The sequence below is a fragment of the Diabrotica virgifera genome, chromosome 10, assembly GCF_917563875.1.
Source record: "Diabrotica virgifera virgifera chromosome 10, PGI_DIABVI_V3a".
NCBI lineage: Eukaryota > Metazoa > Arthropoda > Insecta > Coleoptera > Chrysomelidae > Diabrotica > Diabrotica virgifera.
Genome location: NC_065452.1, coordinates 21,823,538 through 21,841,484, shown reverse-complemented (window position 1 = coordinate 21,841,484; position 17,947 = coordinate 21,823,538). Strand labels below are relative to the sequence as shown.

Sequence of the window (17,947 nt, the reverse complement as noted above, 5' to 3'; positions counted from 1 at the left end):
TTATAAAATAACCAAATTGCTTAGAATTAGAATTAGAAATATGCTTTATTGTCATTGCAAATTGTACAATTTTATGGAAAAAGCTTACAAAGTCAGAAAATAACACTAACCGTAACAATTTACTGAAATGACATAGATCGTCAATATTACAAAATAAAAGACAATGAAAAAACATAAAATAATTTATTGTACAATTTAAATAAATTGCAAATTGCATAATAAAACCTTCGGAACATAAGTTTAAGTTGCTGCTACCCAAATACAGATAAAAATACTTTAGTTACTTTTACATAAGGGTACTGTAATTTCTTTGTTATTCATTAAGAAACTCTTCTCTTGAATAATTATGGTCTTGCAGATAGATGGGCTAGGGAATTTTGAAGTAGATAGGTACCTTCTGCAATAGCCGAAGCCAAATGACACGTAAAGAAGAGAAGATCTGCATTTTAAAGTCTCTAACTCAATAGGTTGAGGAGTGGGGAGCTGTTTGCCTCAAGTTGGTCATTCAGAATTATATCTGTTATTTTCAATTTATTAATTCCCATAGATTCTAATAAAGATAGCTTAAGGCCTTTATTTTGAATATGAAGAATTTGAAACTTTTCATTACAAGAATGATTATGATCTAGAAGGTGGAATGTAGGCGTATGTAGAATCTCTTTTCTATTGTTGAAACCCCATTGGGTTCTGCTATTCGTTTGTCAAAGGTTCTGCTAGTTTGACTGATGTAAGTTTTTGGACAGACACCACCTGTCAGTATGTAATCACTTAATCACCACTCTGTAATTGCTTTCTCTTTCGGTTCTTATTGTTCTTAATGTACTTGCTTAAGTTGTTGCTAGTTCTGAAAGATGGTGTTATTCCTTTCTTTTTTATGTATTTGGCTATTTTTGGTGATATCTTGCTAGCATCTTAATTAATAAATCGATTTGAAGGGGCCATTTAGGATTGATGTCTATAAAAATACCAAGAAATTTTACGGAATCAACGGTATACGGATCTGGCTGTTATTAGGAAGCAAGGGTTTAAGAATTCTGTTACAGGATAATGCTACTGTCTTATCCCCGGTAAAAGAGAGTAAATTAGAGCCGGAGCAGGATTTATTGTAAGTAGATCAGAAGTTATAGTTGCATAAAGAGTTGCAATATTAGAGTTGCTCCAAGTGACTGATATCATCAGTAAGAAGAAAACTTTTGCATCGACTTTTAAATTACTGATGTCATTTATAAAGAAAAGGAAAAATAGAGAGCCCAATACTGAACCTTGTCGTACCCCATGGAATAGAATAGAAATATGCTTTATTGTCATGAAAAATTTAACAATTTTAGAGACAAAGCTTACAAGAATCATAAATAAAAACAATAACAAATACAATTTACTAAAATTATACAAATCGTCAATATAAATAAAACATAATAAAGTGAAATAAAAAAATCAGTAACAATCTATTGCAAAATTAAAAAAAAATTGCAAATTGCGTAATCTACCTTAAGACATTTAATAAGTAATTTAATAAGTTATGCTGCTGCATATGACACTCAAATATAGATTAAGATTCTACTTATACATAAGAATACTGTAATTTCTTAGTTATTGCTTAAGAAACTCTGCTATTGAATAATATGGTCTTTCAGATAAATAGGCTTTTGTCATTTTACGGAACTTAAGGAAAGATGATGCAGATTTAAGTTGTAGAGGGAGATGGTTGTATAGTTTTTTTGCAGAATATAATATAGATTTCTTTACTAACTCACTGGGATCGGTAAATAGATGTCAAAGCTAGAATTTCTGGTGGAATAGTCATATCTAGGTCACCCCACATATAATGTTTTTGTGAAAAGAGACAGTATCATTTGCTCTAACCAGTTGTTTCCTATTCTTCAAGTAAGATTGAAACCTTCAAAATTTAAAGAAATACCTAGATTCCCGTAGAAATTTATTTTTTTTTTAACAAAATGTCGTGATTTACACAATCAAAAGCTTTGGCATAGCCACAGAAAACAGTGGCAGCGTAAAGATTATTGTTTAGTGCTTGGTAAACCTCATGTAGTACCTACAGAAAACATGGTATCAGCGGTACATTTACTATTTAAAAAGCCGAACCGATTTTGTGATAAAATGTTGTTTTCAACGAGAAAGGACATAAGTCGGGCTAGAAATAGAGTTAATTAAATACTGTTTAAACGTTATCGTAGAAAAGTGGATCCCTTTTGTCCACGTTTGTGGTACGTCTTCAACCAGTAGAAGCAACCGCCCCAGCCACAATTGCCGAATTACGCTGGAAAATTTTCCGAGTTTGGTTTACAATAAGCAAGAGCTAATTTTATCACTCTCAGTCGGGAACAGCCCAGAATTGGATTTACAAATTTGCCAGAGGGGTTCATTATTAGATTTCAATGTTGAGGGGCTGGAACAACGAGACAGAGTTAGTGGGATGACACACTTTCAATCAACATACATGTCATATTGTATAGAAACCTTTAGTCGTTCCCCCACTATCTAGTCATTTACGCGGGGTTGCCAGATAATTAAATATTCAAGATAAAAAGAGATATTAGGGTATAATTTAATTTTAGGAAATTACCATACACATAATATATTTATTATCATCGCTTCCCGATTTTAGAAGACAAAACCAAACTATAAGAAGTTTTTATTTAAAGCATAAGATAGACAAATTAAGACCAATATTTACCATCATAAAAAGGGATTTTATATTTTATAAATATATTCTTCTTCTTCTTCCTACTTTATAAATATGCCTTCATGTCTGTTTTACTTCGGTTTTTAGTCTCAATTGACGTCTGACCATCTTTTCCTCGGTCGTGCCAATGATCTTCTTCCATTTGGCGATTTGTCTCTTGCTATTCGTACTATTAAATTTTCTGTCATTCTTTGTATGTGTTGATTTCATTCTATTTTTCTTCTCTTGGTCCACATGTTTATTTCCTCTATACCACATCTCGCTCGTATTTCCTCACTTCTTACTCTGTCTTTTAGAGTTTGGTTTGTTATTTTTCTTAAGACTTTCATTTCTGCTGTTTCCAGCAAACATTATGTTTTCGCCGTATCTGCTCTTATTTCCGCTGTGTACGTCATTATCGGTCTTATTGTTGATTTAATATCCTGGTTTTCGTTTCCGTTGTGAGGTATTTGTTTCTCCAGATTGTGTTGTTGAGACATCCTGCTGCTTAATTCGCCATGTTCACTTGTTTTTGTAATTCTTCTTCTACTTTTCCGTAGCTTGACAGTTTTATTTACAAGTATTCCGTTTCCATCACTTGTTCTATTATTTTGTTATTTACGACCAGTTTATATCGTCTCGGTTCCGCTGATATCACTATCGATTTAGTTTTCTCTGTTAAGGGGGGGTATGGTTTGAAATCAACATATCAAGCACATTTTTGTGAATTTTTTTCGAAGCTATGGTACAGTTATTTTATTTTTAAATTAAATAAACATATTAAGTACAATTCAAAGAATATTTAGAAAAAAATTCAATCCAACATGTTGAAAAGTAAGCCATTGGTGACAAATTTTGACAGGCAGCTCACAAAAAAATGGATTTTGCGGTGGACATCAGAACTCGTCACTAGATCATACGAAACAAAAAATTCAAAAAGACTTAATTAGCTTATGAGCTTTACGAGGTCACAACGTCGAGTTTTTTTTATTTTTAATGATTTTTGAATTTTTGGCATCACTCAGAAATCAAAAAATTGAAATTTTTGGTAAAAATTTTGTGAAAATCAACAGATTTATTATTGTTGAACAAAAAATAAGCAAAAAAAGAAAAAATATCTCGACGTTGTTACCTCATGAAATATCTCAAGAAAATATGTGCAAAATATCAGGTAGATAGGCCGAGTAGTTTTTCAGTTACAATGTCCACCGCATTTGAAGAAGTAGTTTTGAGAAAAATGCGTTTAAAGTTTTGACAACTGCATCTTCATCTTCTTATTTGTCTGCCAAATCGTAAAGTGATGCACATTGAAATATATTTTTTGAATCGAGGAGTAATCTACACAAGAGACGGTGAACAGTTGTTTAACATTTCTCACTACGCTCACGCGTGCTAGCGCGAAGTCGCTGCAAAGCGAGTCGAAGGTAGGAATATTCAAACACGCTGTATCTCTGGTAATTTTACTCCGATTATTTTGAAATTTTCAGAGAGTTTTCTTGAAAGTATGCACTTTTATTTGAAATAATAAAAAAAATTTTAATATTTCAAACCATACCCCCCCTTAAGATCACCATGTTGTATATGAGCACCGTGTCATCGAATTCTTTAATTAATCTTTGTAGGTCATCTTCATGTTCGGCTGTTATTATGGCGTCGTCATCGTAGCATATTATCTTTATTTCATTTTCTCCCAATATATATGCTCTTCTTTTCTTAACTTTCTTTAGTATTTCATCCATTATCAGATTAAATATTAATGGGCTCAGCGAATCTCGTTGTCCAATGCCAGTTTCATACTTGATAGGTTGCGATAGTTTTCCTTTACATCTTACCATAGCTATGTTATCTTTATATATTATATTCTCAATGGTTTTTACTAAATCCAGTGATATTCCTTTTCCACATAATAAATGTATCTCGTCCCGAATTCTCACTCTATCAAACGCTTTCTTCAAATCTATCAGGCACATACAGGGTGTTTGGTAAAGAATGGGCCATAGCTTAACCTCAGGTTCCTGAGGTTAAAATAGGCCGATTTAAGCTAACTTACCTTAGTACAAAGTTTATAATAACCGAGATCAAAGTTAAACTTTTTTTTGATATATTATTGAATATTTCCTGACAGGTATGAGGTAACAACATGAAATTTGGTACGTGGGGGTTTTTTGGGTCGATAAAACTAAATTCCCTACCAAAAATTATGTATTGCCCAGAGGGCGCCACATACGCCTTTCAGCACTCATTTATTACGTTCAATTTTTTTATCCCTCACTCTGTATAATTTTGACATTAAAATTTTTATTCTCATATTAGTTTTACTTAAAAAAGGTATACTTCTTTCATCTCCCTAAACTCAACCGTTTTCGAGATAAACGTATTTTAAATCTGCGATACACCATCATTTTTAGCATAATATCATTGTAGTTCCACCCGAAAAATAACTAAAAACCATAATAATTGTGCCAGTTCTCAAATTTATGTCATTGCATCGCAAATTCCATTTGAAGAAATTTGCGATACATTTTTGGATAATTTTATGGTTTTAAGTTATTTTTCGGGCGTAACTACAATGATATTATGCTAAAAACGATGGTGTATCGCAGATTTAAAATGCGTTTATCTCGAAAACGGTTGAGTTTAGGGAGATGAAAGAAGTATATCTTTTTTAAGTAAAACTAATAGGAGAATAAAAAATTTAATGTCAAAATTATACAGAGTGAGGGATAAAAAAAATTTAACGTAATAAATGAGTGCTGAAAGGCGTATGTGGCGCCCTCTGGGCAATACATAATTTTTGGTAGGGAATTTAGTTTTGTCGATCCAAAAAACCCCCACATACCAAATTTCATGTTGTCATCTCATACCTGTCAGGAAATATTCAATAATACATAAAAAAAAAGTTTAACTTTGACACCCTGTATCTCGGTGATTATAAACTTTGTACTAAGGTAAGTTAGCTTAAATCGGCCTATTTTAACCTCAGGAACCTGAGGTTAAGCTATGGCCCATTCTTTACCAAACACCCTGTATATGCTGGTTTGTTGCATTTCACCGACTTTTCTTTTAATGTCTTACTACAAAAACAACATACCGCATCCGTGCATGATCTTCCTGTCCGAAATCCTGGCTGTTCCTCTTGCAGAGTTATTCGTTCGTTTATTATAATGAAAATATTAATATATTTAAATACATTTTTGGTGGTTTTCGTGTAGGAACATCGTGCACTGATAATATATTCGTTCTGCAGCAGGTAATAGAAAAACGGAAGGCAAGGTATCTATCTCCCCACCTATTGTTTGTAGATTTAGAGAAGACATACGATGCGGTGTCTTTAAAAAAAGTGTTTCAAACATTGACGAAAGTAGGTCTCAGTAGAGAGTATGTGGATGCTATCGCAAATATATACAAAAATGCAAGAAGTGTCGTTAAAGAAGGAAACTTTATATCTGAATCATTTCCAATAACAAAGTGGCTTAAACAAGGATCTTTTCTGTCTCCGACTTTATTTAAAATATAGGTATATTTAATCATCGTTAGAGCAGTGAAGAAAAGAAGAATCCGGAATGAGAATAGACATAGGTGGTGGTAAATACCTAACAATTTTGTTTTTCACAGATGATCAGGTAGTCGTAGCGAATGATGAGAAAGACATGGACTACATGTTTAGAAAACTAAAGAAAGAATATGAAAAATGGGGCCTCAATAAAAATATGTCAAAGACAGAGTATATTAAAATATGGGATGATGAAGAAGATCCAGAGTTAGAAATTAGAACCACAAAAACATGTAAATAATATAAATAACCCGGATCTGTAATATCTAAAGAACGCACTACCAAAAGAGACATCGAAAACAGAACGCAACAAGGCAAAAAAGCGGTAAACAATCTAAGCTCTCTACTATGGTCTAAAGATATAAGACAAAAAACGAAATTGACAATCTATCGTAGGCTTGGTAGAGCCTATTATGACTTATGGGGCAGAAGTTTGTCAGATCACGAAAAAAGATTGAAAAATAATAGAAGTAGTAGAAATGGATTATCTAAGGAGAGCGTGTGGTATATCCAAAAAAGATCACATCAGGAATGAAGATAATAGAAGGCGGACAAATACTGTATATTCCAGTGTAGATAGAATTGAAACGAGACAACTAGTGTGGTATGATCACTTGAAACGAATGAATAAAGAAATGAAGATAGATGGCCAAAGAAAGCTTTAAATCACATACCACAACAAAGAAGAAGAAGGGGAAGGCCTTCAGTTGCCTGGAAAGAAAATGTAAGGCACATCATAAGAGATAGAGCCATCAAAGAAGACGAATGGATGGACAGAAAACGATGGCGGTCGAAATGCGAGAAGCGGCAGTGGCTGTAAGAACCTCGCTTATAGATTAATTATTTAGATCCACTAATTGAGAAGTTATTTCTTGGCGTCATAATTTTATTGTCTTTTTAATATCTTACTATGTAAGATGTTATCATTCGTGTATATTATTCGTGTTATATAATAGATTTTTTTATGTATATCAAAGATACATTTTTTATAAAAGCAATCAGATGTGACAACAGCGTCATTTGATGATCGAGGAGGCGTGTCGTGTAAATTCTGTCCTACGTTTGTCTCTCCAGTACAACATTTGCAAGGAGCAATTTTAACCCTTACCCAAATTTGATAAATTTGTCACGAAATTTGTCTAATACGGTAAACTTGAATAATTATCTATTATTTCATAAATCATTTAAATTAAGTGAAATAGAAATAACTACTTTTTATTTTTTATAAATCAATGAGCTGAAAAATATAGGAAACGGACAACTTTATGATACCTACATATTTTCATCATCTTAATAATTAAAAAAAAAATAAATAAATGTTAAAATGATCAAAACTGTAAAACCTACAGAATGAGCTTAAACTTGAAAATGAAATGGAATAAACACGATCTTATTTTAAATCATTCGTATTTCGTATAACTTTAACTTATATTGGAAACATTCGTAAGGAAAGCATTTGAGTTGGAAGCATTTGAGATGTGGTGCTATACTTAGAAAGATTTTGAAGATACCATGGATCCAACGAGTTACAAATGCATACGTGTTAAGAAGGCCACAAAAGGATTGCGAAATAATAAAGAACATCAAAACAAGAAAGCTGGAATATTTGGGCCACATTACCAGAGGTGCGAAATATGAGATATTGAGGCTCATAATGCAGAGTAAAATTAAGGGTGAAAGATCCATAGGTAGAAGAAGAATTTCCTGGCTAAGAAACTTAAGAGAGTGGTATAGTTGCAGCTCAGTAGAACTATTCAGAGCAGCCGCCAATAAGGTACGGATAGCTGTGATGATAGCCAACCTCCGATAGGAGAAGGAACTACAAGAAGAAGAAGAAGAAGTAAGGAAAGAACAAGATGAGATTGACGAAATACTGATACAAGGAGGACGAGTCTGCCACAGATATGTAGGTACTATCAACTTTGTTGTTTCAAAAGGCTATAGCGGGATAAGATGGTCAAAAATGCCCCCGCACCGATCAGCGCCGCTACTTATGTTTTCGATAAAGGATATAAAATTATGCCTTCATGCAATTTTTTAGCTTCCCAGAGGTCCTAAAACCACTTAAATCGAGAAAAGAAGAATTTTTAGGTTTTATTTTTTTGTGAGCGCAATTATAATTTAAAAAATCTGAAAAAATTCAAGAGGATGTATATTTTAAATACAAAACAGCCTGATTTTTTTTAAAATTTTTGTAATAAAAAATGAGCCCAGGAAAAATTTTTGAAATTTTCAAAAAGTTTTTAGGTTATGTAAATATGATTTGGCCAACTTTTTTGTGTGTTTTTTGTCGTTCTTTTTAATGGCAGAGGCAGAATTTTTAATATCTGAGCGGAAAGAACGAAAAAATTGAAAAAACCGTTTTTGGCTGTCTCGAGATGCATCTCGGGAGAGTCAATTTTAGGATTTAGGATCCTGACTAAAACAACTGAAAAAAACACTAAAAGTGCGAATTTTGTCATAGATTTTGGTATGTGGGCTTATAATAATATTTGGAACAGCTTTTCCAAATAAATTTTTTCGATATCTCTAACGCGAAGCAAATCGAATCGCATATCGAAAATTCACCCTGTTTGTGGATTCGCAGTAGACCGCGTTTAAAATTTAAATTTCAGTTGACTATTTTAAAAATTGTAAACCATCAACCTGTATGACTGTGCCAAATTTCAAATCTGTATATATTTTGATAACCAAAATATAGGGGTGTCTTCATTTTAAATGCGACACACTGTATATTATCAATTTGATAATTTATTGCAACTGATATAGTCGTATTTTTTATACCTAGATTCAAAATATACATTCAAAATACTGACTAATTCACTAATTTTATCATAAAAAGTTCAAATTGATTGCATTGAAGTATTGAACCAATTACATAATGTGTAATAATAAACAGAGTGAGGTTTATGTACGGAAACCCTCAATTATCTCGAAAACAGTTTGCACGATTTTTATAAATTTTGGTGGGTAGGGGTTTTCTAATGCGGCCGATATTATAGTGATAATTACATTGTTGTCAGATCTTCCGTTTTTCTAAAAATCTAATTAAATTTTTTACTTCAATTGGAATACCCTGTATATTCTTTGCGTTTCAAGTCCTTAAAAAATACTAATTATTTATCATGTTATATTTCCTATGCCTAAAGGCCATAATTTCGGAGTTATTGCTACATTTATTAAAAAAAAATTTAACAAATTATAAAAATCAATTTTTTCGACCCGGATAGACATTATTGTACGTTCTTTGGACCATTGGGAACAAGAAAGTTCTTTTATAATTTTTCTCTAAAATTAATCGATTTCGAATTATAAACAATTTAAAACTGAAAAAAATCGAATAATGACGATTTTCAAGGTTCAAAAACACAAATCAAAAATATTATTTTTGAAACTGCCCAGTATACAAATTTAAGTTCAAGCCTTATTTTATCAGTTACCAATAAGTAATTTAAGCTTGTTTCATTCTAAAATATGCATTGTTTTTAGTTGTTAATGCAGCCGATCGCCCGTCCTCTCATATGCGCTTCACTAACAATTATTAAAAAGCAATATTTTAGAATAAAACGGGCCAAAAAAGTTTACAGCGAGCGCCTAGAAGAAGGGTTTAGCTTGAATTTAGGTACTCAGCAGTTTCAAAAATAATATTTTTTATTTGTTGTGTTTTTGAACCTTGAAAATTGAAAATCGTCAGTATTCGATTTTTTTCAGTTTTAAATTGTTTATAGCTCGAAAACCATTAACTTTAGAGAAAAATTACACAAGACCTTTTTTCTTCCCAATGATCCAAAGAATGTAAAATAATGTCTATACGGGCCGAAAAAATTGATTTTTATAATTTGTTTAATTTTTTTTTAAATATATGTAGCAATAACTCCGAAACTATGGCATTTAGGTATAGGCAATATAACATGAAAAATAATCAGTATTTCTTAAGGACTTCAAAACGCGAAATACATACTGGGTGTTCCATTTGAAATAAGAAAGTTCATTAGATTTCCAGAAAAACGGAAGATCTGACAACAATGTAATTATCACTATAATATCGGCTGCACTAGAAAAGCCCTACCCACTAAAACCTATAAAAATCGTGCAAGATTTTTTCGAGATAATTGAGGGTTTCTATACATAAAACTCACTCTGTATATTATAATTACTATAATAATATTATATTAATACGCATTAACTGGTTCAATACTTCAATGCAATCAATTTGAACTTTTTATGATAAAATTAGTGAATTAGTCAGTATTTCGAATGTATATTTTGAATCTAGGTATAAAAAATACGACTATATTAGTTGCAATAAATTATCAAATTGATAATATACAGTGTGTCGCATTTAAGATGAAGACACCCCTATATTTCGGCTATCAAAATATATACAGATTTGAAATTTGGCACAGTCATACAGGTTGATGGTTCACAATTTTTAAGATAGTCAACTGAAATTTAAATTTTAAACGCGGTCTACTGCGAATCCACAAACAGGGTGAATTTTCGATATGCAATTTGATTTGCTTCGCGTTAGAGATATCGAAAAAAGTTATTTGGAAAAGCTGTTCCAAATATTATTATAAGCCCACATACCAAATTTTATCACAAAATTCACACTATTAGTGTTTTTTTTTTCAGTTGTTGTAGTCAGGATCCTAAATTCTAAAATTGGCTGTCCCGAGATGCATCTCGAGACAACAAAAAACGGTTTTTTCAATATTTTCGTTCTTACCGCTCAGATATTAAAGATTCTGCCTCTGCCATTCAAAAGAACGACAAAAAATACACAAAAAAACCTAAAAAAATTTTGAAAATTTCAAAAATTTTTCCTGGGCTCATTTTTTATTACAAAAATCTGAAAAACATCAGGCTGTTTTGTATTCAAAATATACATCCTCTTGAATTTTTTCAGATTTTTTAAATTATAATTGCGCTCACAAAAAAATAAAACCTAAAAATTCTTCTTTTCTCGATTTAAGAGGTTTTAGAACCTCTGGGAAGATAAAAATTTGCATGAGGGCATAATTTTATATCCTTTATCGAAAACATAAGTAGCTGGGCTGATCGGTGCTGGGGCATTTTTGACCATCTTATCCCGCTATAGCCTTTATTTCTAATTAAAATGTACTTAATTTTAATATCGTGTATTTCCACCACGGTCATCGAGATCTGAGCTCTGATATGCTAACAAGTCGATTAATTATTTCCTCTAGCAGATTCTCCCATTTTTCTAAACAGGCAATTGCAAGTTCATGATTGGTTCTAGAAGGATTCTTTTTTATTCGCGAACAGCTCTGGAGAGTATATCTTAAGCAAGCTTGCTCAATGGAGTTCATGTCTGGAGACATCGCAGTCCACTCCAAACGGCGAATACCTTCTGTCTCAAGATAGTCATTAACCGGTCGAGTCCTATGTAGGCAAGCAGTATCATCCATAAATTCGTTTCACACACAGCTCTTCGCCATAATCTCACATGGGGTTCTAAAAGCTGTATGATGTACCTTTGTTCTGTTAGAGTCCCGTCAATAAACATTAATTCCGTGCGTCCATCTGGCATAATACCAAAACATAACAATGCCACCAGCAAAGGAAGTATGGTACGGGTATGTCATGCTAGTTGTGCAGCTCTTTTTCAACACAAATTTTTTCACCTAGGCCTAATTTTTTAAGCCTAAAAAGGCCTAGGATTCTAAAAAATAAAGGCCTTAAGCTATCTTTTTTAGAATCTATGGAAATTAATAAACTGAAAAATACAGATATAATTCTGAATGACCAACTCGAGATAAACAGCTCCCCACTCCTCAACCTCTTCAGTTAGAGACTTAAAAAAGGCAAACACATTGTAAATTATATCACTTGAGAAAGGCACTATGCCGAAACAGTTGTAGTCACATAGTTGTAAATAATAAATTTTGTGGAAGTATAGAAAACAAAAGTTTTCAGTGTTTTATTGTGAGATTTTCAAAAATTGTTTATTGTAAAAAAGACGACCCTTTATCGAATATTACTTTAGTTCTACCGATATTTTTTTAACTATAAAAGTAATATCTTGAGTTAAATATGGGTGGGCACAAAATGTCCACCCTTGGTAAAACTTGTTACTAAAGGTTTCTAATAATAAAGGATAATCGACATAATTATCCGCCACACTAATGAGGATGTAAAGGAAGAATGTGGAGAAAATCGACAAATCTGAATTATTGGCTTTTACTGGTATTTTAATTTTTATTTACATCGTAATTTTGTTGCAAGGTTTGTTTATATTAATATTTTAGGAGATGCTATGTTTAATAAGCATAAGATTCTTAAGTTTAATCCATTTCTATCATTTGTAACAACTCTCAATAAATATATTAGCTATTTTCGAGGTGGACATTTTTACCCACTCTTGGGCATACATGGTACCTACATAAGGTTGGGTCTTTAAGGGCTAAAGCGATAATTCTTCCACGGTCCAACTCAAAAATTAAATTACGATTCATTATAAATCACGTTTTCACAAATTTTACCAGAATAATTTTTTTCAAATGTTTACACCTTGGTAAAACCAGAGCACTTTAATGACTATATATTTAAATAAAATAAAACACCAAAAGGTGTATTTTATATGAAAAAGGCCTATTAAATGTGTGATAAGGACACATATTTATAAAAGGGTCCTGGTGAATTCGTAACTATTTTAATCCCCCATCCTAATTACAGGCTAATTGGTAACTCTGGCCCTCAGGTAATTTTTCGGTAACCAATCAACTACCGGTGAATTCGTAACTAAATAAAGGTATAATCTTTTAGACTTGGAATAAACATATGGAAAATCTGTTTGCTTTTAAATTATCAGATGGATTTAAATAATTTATCATTGCTAAACATCTAAATATTGAATTTACAATTACTTGATAAAAACGCAAGCTCGTGTAGAGCTATACTTCTATACTTGATGGAAATAATATTTATAACACTTGTTAATGAAACACTATAATATTGATTCAATTATTTTATTAGGATATTTCATTTTTTGATATTTTTTATAGGTACATATATTACAAATATAATGTTTTTAAGCAAACCAAGAAACATTCGGTTTAGATTTAAGGTATTAGATTTAATCAATGGTTTCGAATTCACCTGAAGAAAGTTTCGAGTTGGCAGGTCAGGTAATAGAAAAGTTACGAATTGGCCGGTGTACATTTTGATTTGAAAATTTTTATCATTAAAAGTTACGAGTTGGCGCGTGTCCTTATAAAAGTATAAAAATCGTGAATACGAGGGGTGATGCATAACTTTTGAAACTATATGAAACTATCTGTTTTAGATCTTAATTTAACTATTAGTTTTAAACGGTAACTGCTAAAACTTATAAATTAAAAACGAAGATTATGGATAAGTGAATGTTTCTATAGTTTATTTTTTAACCAGGAGGAGCAAACTAAAAAGACAGATTCACACCCAAAAAAGTCACTACAATAATAACCAAATACATCTTCTTTTTTGGTTGATCTAGTCGGCCCTCAGCGGTAATCCATAAATATTATATTAAATTAATACGTCGCTAAAGAGTTCCAAAAACAACTGCTTTTTATATAAAAGCAATCTAAAAATTAAAGGAATAACACAGAAAACACAAAAATCGCCGATATAACTTAATTAACCTATGAAATGTCACTAGTGTCAAAATTTGATAAATGTCATTAGTGTCAAAATTTTATAACAATGGAGTAAACTTGACTGCGGTTGGACCAATTACAAACAATCAATACAGCGCGGTAAATTTAAATCACTCCTCTTGGTTAAAAAACAAACCATAGTTGTGTGAAAGAAGCAGAACCAAAGAAACTATGATATTTGATTTAACAAAGAAAACATGATCAAAATTTTGAATTATGTCATTTTTCTTTTAAAACATTGGTCACTTTTTTAAACATTAACGAAAAATACCTAGGACAATTCTCGAAATACAACGGTTATCGTGATAAATAACTACACGCTCACGAGTTCACGTCGAATGTCAGAGTGACATAACTTCAAAAGTGTCGTTGTTCCGGAAAAGACATATTCATTTTACCGCCAAAAGAATAATGACACTAGCGCCATCTTAGGAAATTGGAAGTACATATCTATGTGGAACTGGATAACTGGAATTGTGCATTTGTTGAATTGTGTCACCTTTATACATGTGTATAATTTCAAAATGACTTACCTTTTAAAGATTTGTTGGGGGGCGGTCCATCCCTACTCCATGGCGGTTCGCCGTGCCCTGAGAAGTCCCTTAATTTGAGATATGAAATGGTCAGTCTTATGATGCTAGCCTTATCTAATTGAGAGGTGATAGCGGCGGGGAGAGGGAGCATTTTCGCCAATTCGTAGAATTCGTAATTTTCCTTTCCTCGACGTGATCTTGCTGCGTCCCGACTTTTTTCTTTTCGTAATTCCAGTATACTGTAATAGAAAACGAAACAACGATTACTATATTTTAGTTTCTTGATAAATTTTTATAAAGTAGTAAATGTGGTAACTATTAACTATTGTACTTAGAGTTCAATGTTCAATGTGACAATTACATATATAAAATTAATTTAGTCTGCTGGACATCTTCATATTAGTAACTTTAATGTCAAAAAAATACCAAAGCGAAACATAATTTAAATATTATGTTTTTCTAAGACCGTTTAATAACAGGCTCATTATTCATTATTTTAATAGCACCCATTACTTTACCCGTAAGTAATATTCATTACTCACGGGCTGAAGTTAGGTTCAAGTGGCGCATGCCACTTTTAATAGCAATCGTAAGTATATAAACTGCAAACAAAATTACTTAAATTTGTTTATTTAATACAATAATTATTGTAACTTATATCAATAATTAACATCGAAAAATTTTTAAAGGAATTTTAACTGTAACAACAGGTCAGTATATTTTTTACGATTATATCTTACTAAAATATTTGACACTAAAAATTCATTTTTAGTGACAGTGACATTAGCGCATTTTGTTTGTGTTAAGTAATAATTGGAATTTATAACTAATATTGTGTTTATTTTATAAAGTTATATTTTGTTAAATATGTTATAACATATTTTACAGGGTGTTTGATAAAGAACGGGCCATAGCTTAACCTTAAATTTCTGAGCTTAAAATAGATCGATTTAAACTAATTTACCTTAGTACGAAAGTTGATAATCGAAAAACAGGGTGTCAAAGATATACTTTTATTTTATTTATTTTTGAATATTTCCTGACAGGCATGGGATAACAACACGGAATTTGGTAGGTATGTGGGGGTTTTTTGGTATGAGAAACCTAAATTCCCCATCATAAAGTATATATTAACCAGAGGGCGCCACATAACGTCTTTCACCGCTCATTTAATATGTTTAAATTTTTTTATATCCCATTCTACATAATTTTGAGATCAAAACTTTGATTCCACTATCATTTTTACTTAAAAAATGTATACTCCATCGATCTCACTAAACTCAACCGATTTTGAGATGAACGCATTTTAAATCTACGATGCAAAATTCAATTTTTTGCATTTCATTGTAGTTACTAAAAACCATTCTACATATCCTAGTTATACTTGGCAGGAAGTGTAGGTACTGTACATCCTACTAAATTATGTCAAACAAACGTTTCTGGCTACTACCAGTGGCGTACGTTGAGAAAAAGTGAATGGCTGACCCTTCCCACATTCTACACCACTGGAGGAATTGCTATTTTAGTGCAATTTTTGGATTCTACAATACTTTATATTTAAATAATACACTCTTCATTCGCAACGATAAACCCATTAGTTTTCGAGATATTTGAAATTAAGCACAAAATGGCTTAATACATTAATCAAAATAACTGTGCCGTTTCATTTTTAACTTCAAATAACTCGAAAACTGATGACTTTATCGTTATGAATAAAGAGCATATTATTTGCATACAAAGTATTAGCGAGTCTATAAATTATGCTGAAATAGCAGTTCCGTCAGTGGCGTCGAATTTGGGAAGGGTAACCATTCCTTTTCACCTGTCGTCAGTGGCGGCTTTTGGGGGTAGGCAGGATAGGCCGGGCCTACCCAATAATTTTAAGAGCTTTAAAATTGAAAAAGATATACGTATTCAAAAATTATGTTAAAGCATGTAAATAACTTTTTTGCACGATTGATTATTTTTGACTGTTTACCGTGACAGATTTTACGTCAGTAGGTGACATTTACTAGCAACTCGACGGTAAGTAATCCAACTCGACGGTAAGTACTCCTACTCGACGGTAAGTAATTCACTTACCGTCGAGTTAAAAAATCTCTTAATTTTAATTTATTTTTTGAAAGAATAAAGAAAACTAACGAATTATTTATTAATATTGAAACTTATGGTACAATTTGTTAAATTATTTAATGAAATCCCACTTGTTTGGGCTGTGGTTTCACTTCTAACAGAAACTCCTGCAGAATCGCATACATTAGTAGTATTCAACATTTTTTCTCTTCAAATACGCGATCAAAGTTGAAAACTTGGAAATATCAATGCCATCATAAAGAAAAACGGTGGATTTAATCATTGAATATTCTGCCCAGAGGTTTCCAGGAGCTTTCAACTGCATATGTCTTTGAACGAAATATGCCAATAGAGTCTTTTCTTCGATTCTTAAATTCTTGCCTTCGCACCACTTTTTAAAACTTTGGTAGGTATTTTGATAACGGATTTTGGATTTTTCGGGAATAATTGCGGAACACCCTTCTTCCCAAGCCCGTTCAATTTCTTCAAATTCACTTTGGCTCATATTTTAATTTATAATAATCAAAATTGTACTTAAAATTATTGACAACTAAATAAAAACTCAATTCTCCATTGTTGTTATGCACCCTAGTTACTACCTAACAACCAAAGTATCTACCTTGATAAAATGAATGAAACTAGTCAATATGACGAAAATGTTTAATTTTATAATTTATAATGGTATCAATCGTGCAAAAAACGTTATAAGCATGTCTAACGTTAAGGGTAACCGATCTCAGACAATAATTGGAGTCGTCGCTCCCCTCCTCCTCCAAACAATTGTCTTCGATCGGTATAAAACCCTTACCGTTCTCTATACTTAATATACTATTAAATGTACTAAATTACACAATACATCAGCGTCCGTTAAGACAACTTTGTTATTATATTATCACAGAAAGCATCGAATCGTATTCAGGCATTTTAAATATAGGCCCGCTCGCACCAGACCGACCTAGCTCACATAAGATCTCTGTATTTACAAAAAGCGTTTGAAGTTAAGCAGCTTGCCGGACAATGATTTTAATTTGTCGTGTTATGTTTGGTGTATAGGCCCGAATCGAACTGGCCTTCGCCCAGCCCCGTTGCCACTTTAAACATAAGTATCGAATTCTAATATAAATTTTCTTTTAAATTTTGATAAAAAAATATGTAACATAATCTATAATTGTAACATATTTGTAGACAAACAACACAATTGTAAACAAGTGCACGTTTGCGCAAATGAGTTCAAAAAAATTCGTAAAATTCGAAAAAAAAAATTTGTTCGATTTTCTTTGTTATTACTAGTGGTTTGGCCGATCTCAGTTAATTGTTTAAAATTTTTCTTGGAATAGTGCGATAGTTTTATAATTGATACATAAAAATGAGTTTTTCTGAGGCTTTACTAAATCTGTTAAAGTTACCTTCTAAGTATTTTTATACATACAAATAAATTTATATT

At 31.8% G+C, this 17,947-nt stretch overlaps 1 protein-coding gene across 1 annotated transcript in view; it reads right to left on the bottom strand.

Moving 5' to 3' along the window:
- The window catches only part of LOC114338335 (protein trachealess), a 192,002-nt gene that overhangs the window by 113,297 nt on the left and 60,758 nt on the right, over positions 1-17,947 (bottom strand). Inside the window, exon 2 of the mRNA XM_050641585.1 lies at positions 14,431-14,669. Coding sequence (XP_050497542.1) covers positions 14,431-14,669 — 239 coding nt within the window. The remainder of the gene's footprint in view (positions 1-14,430; positions 14,670-17,947) is intronic.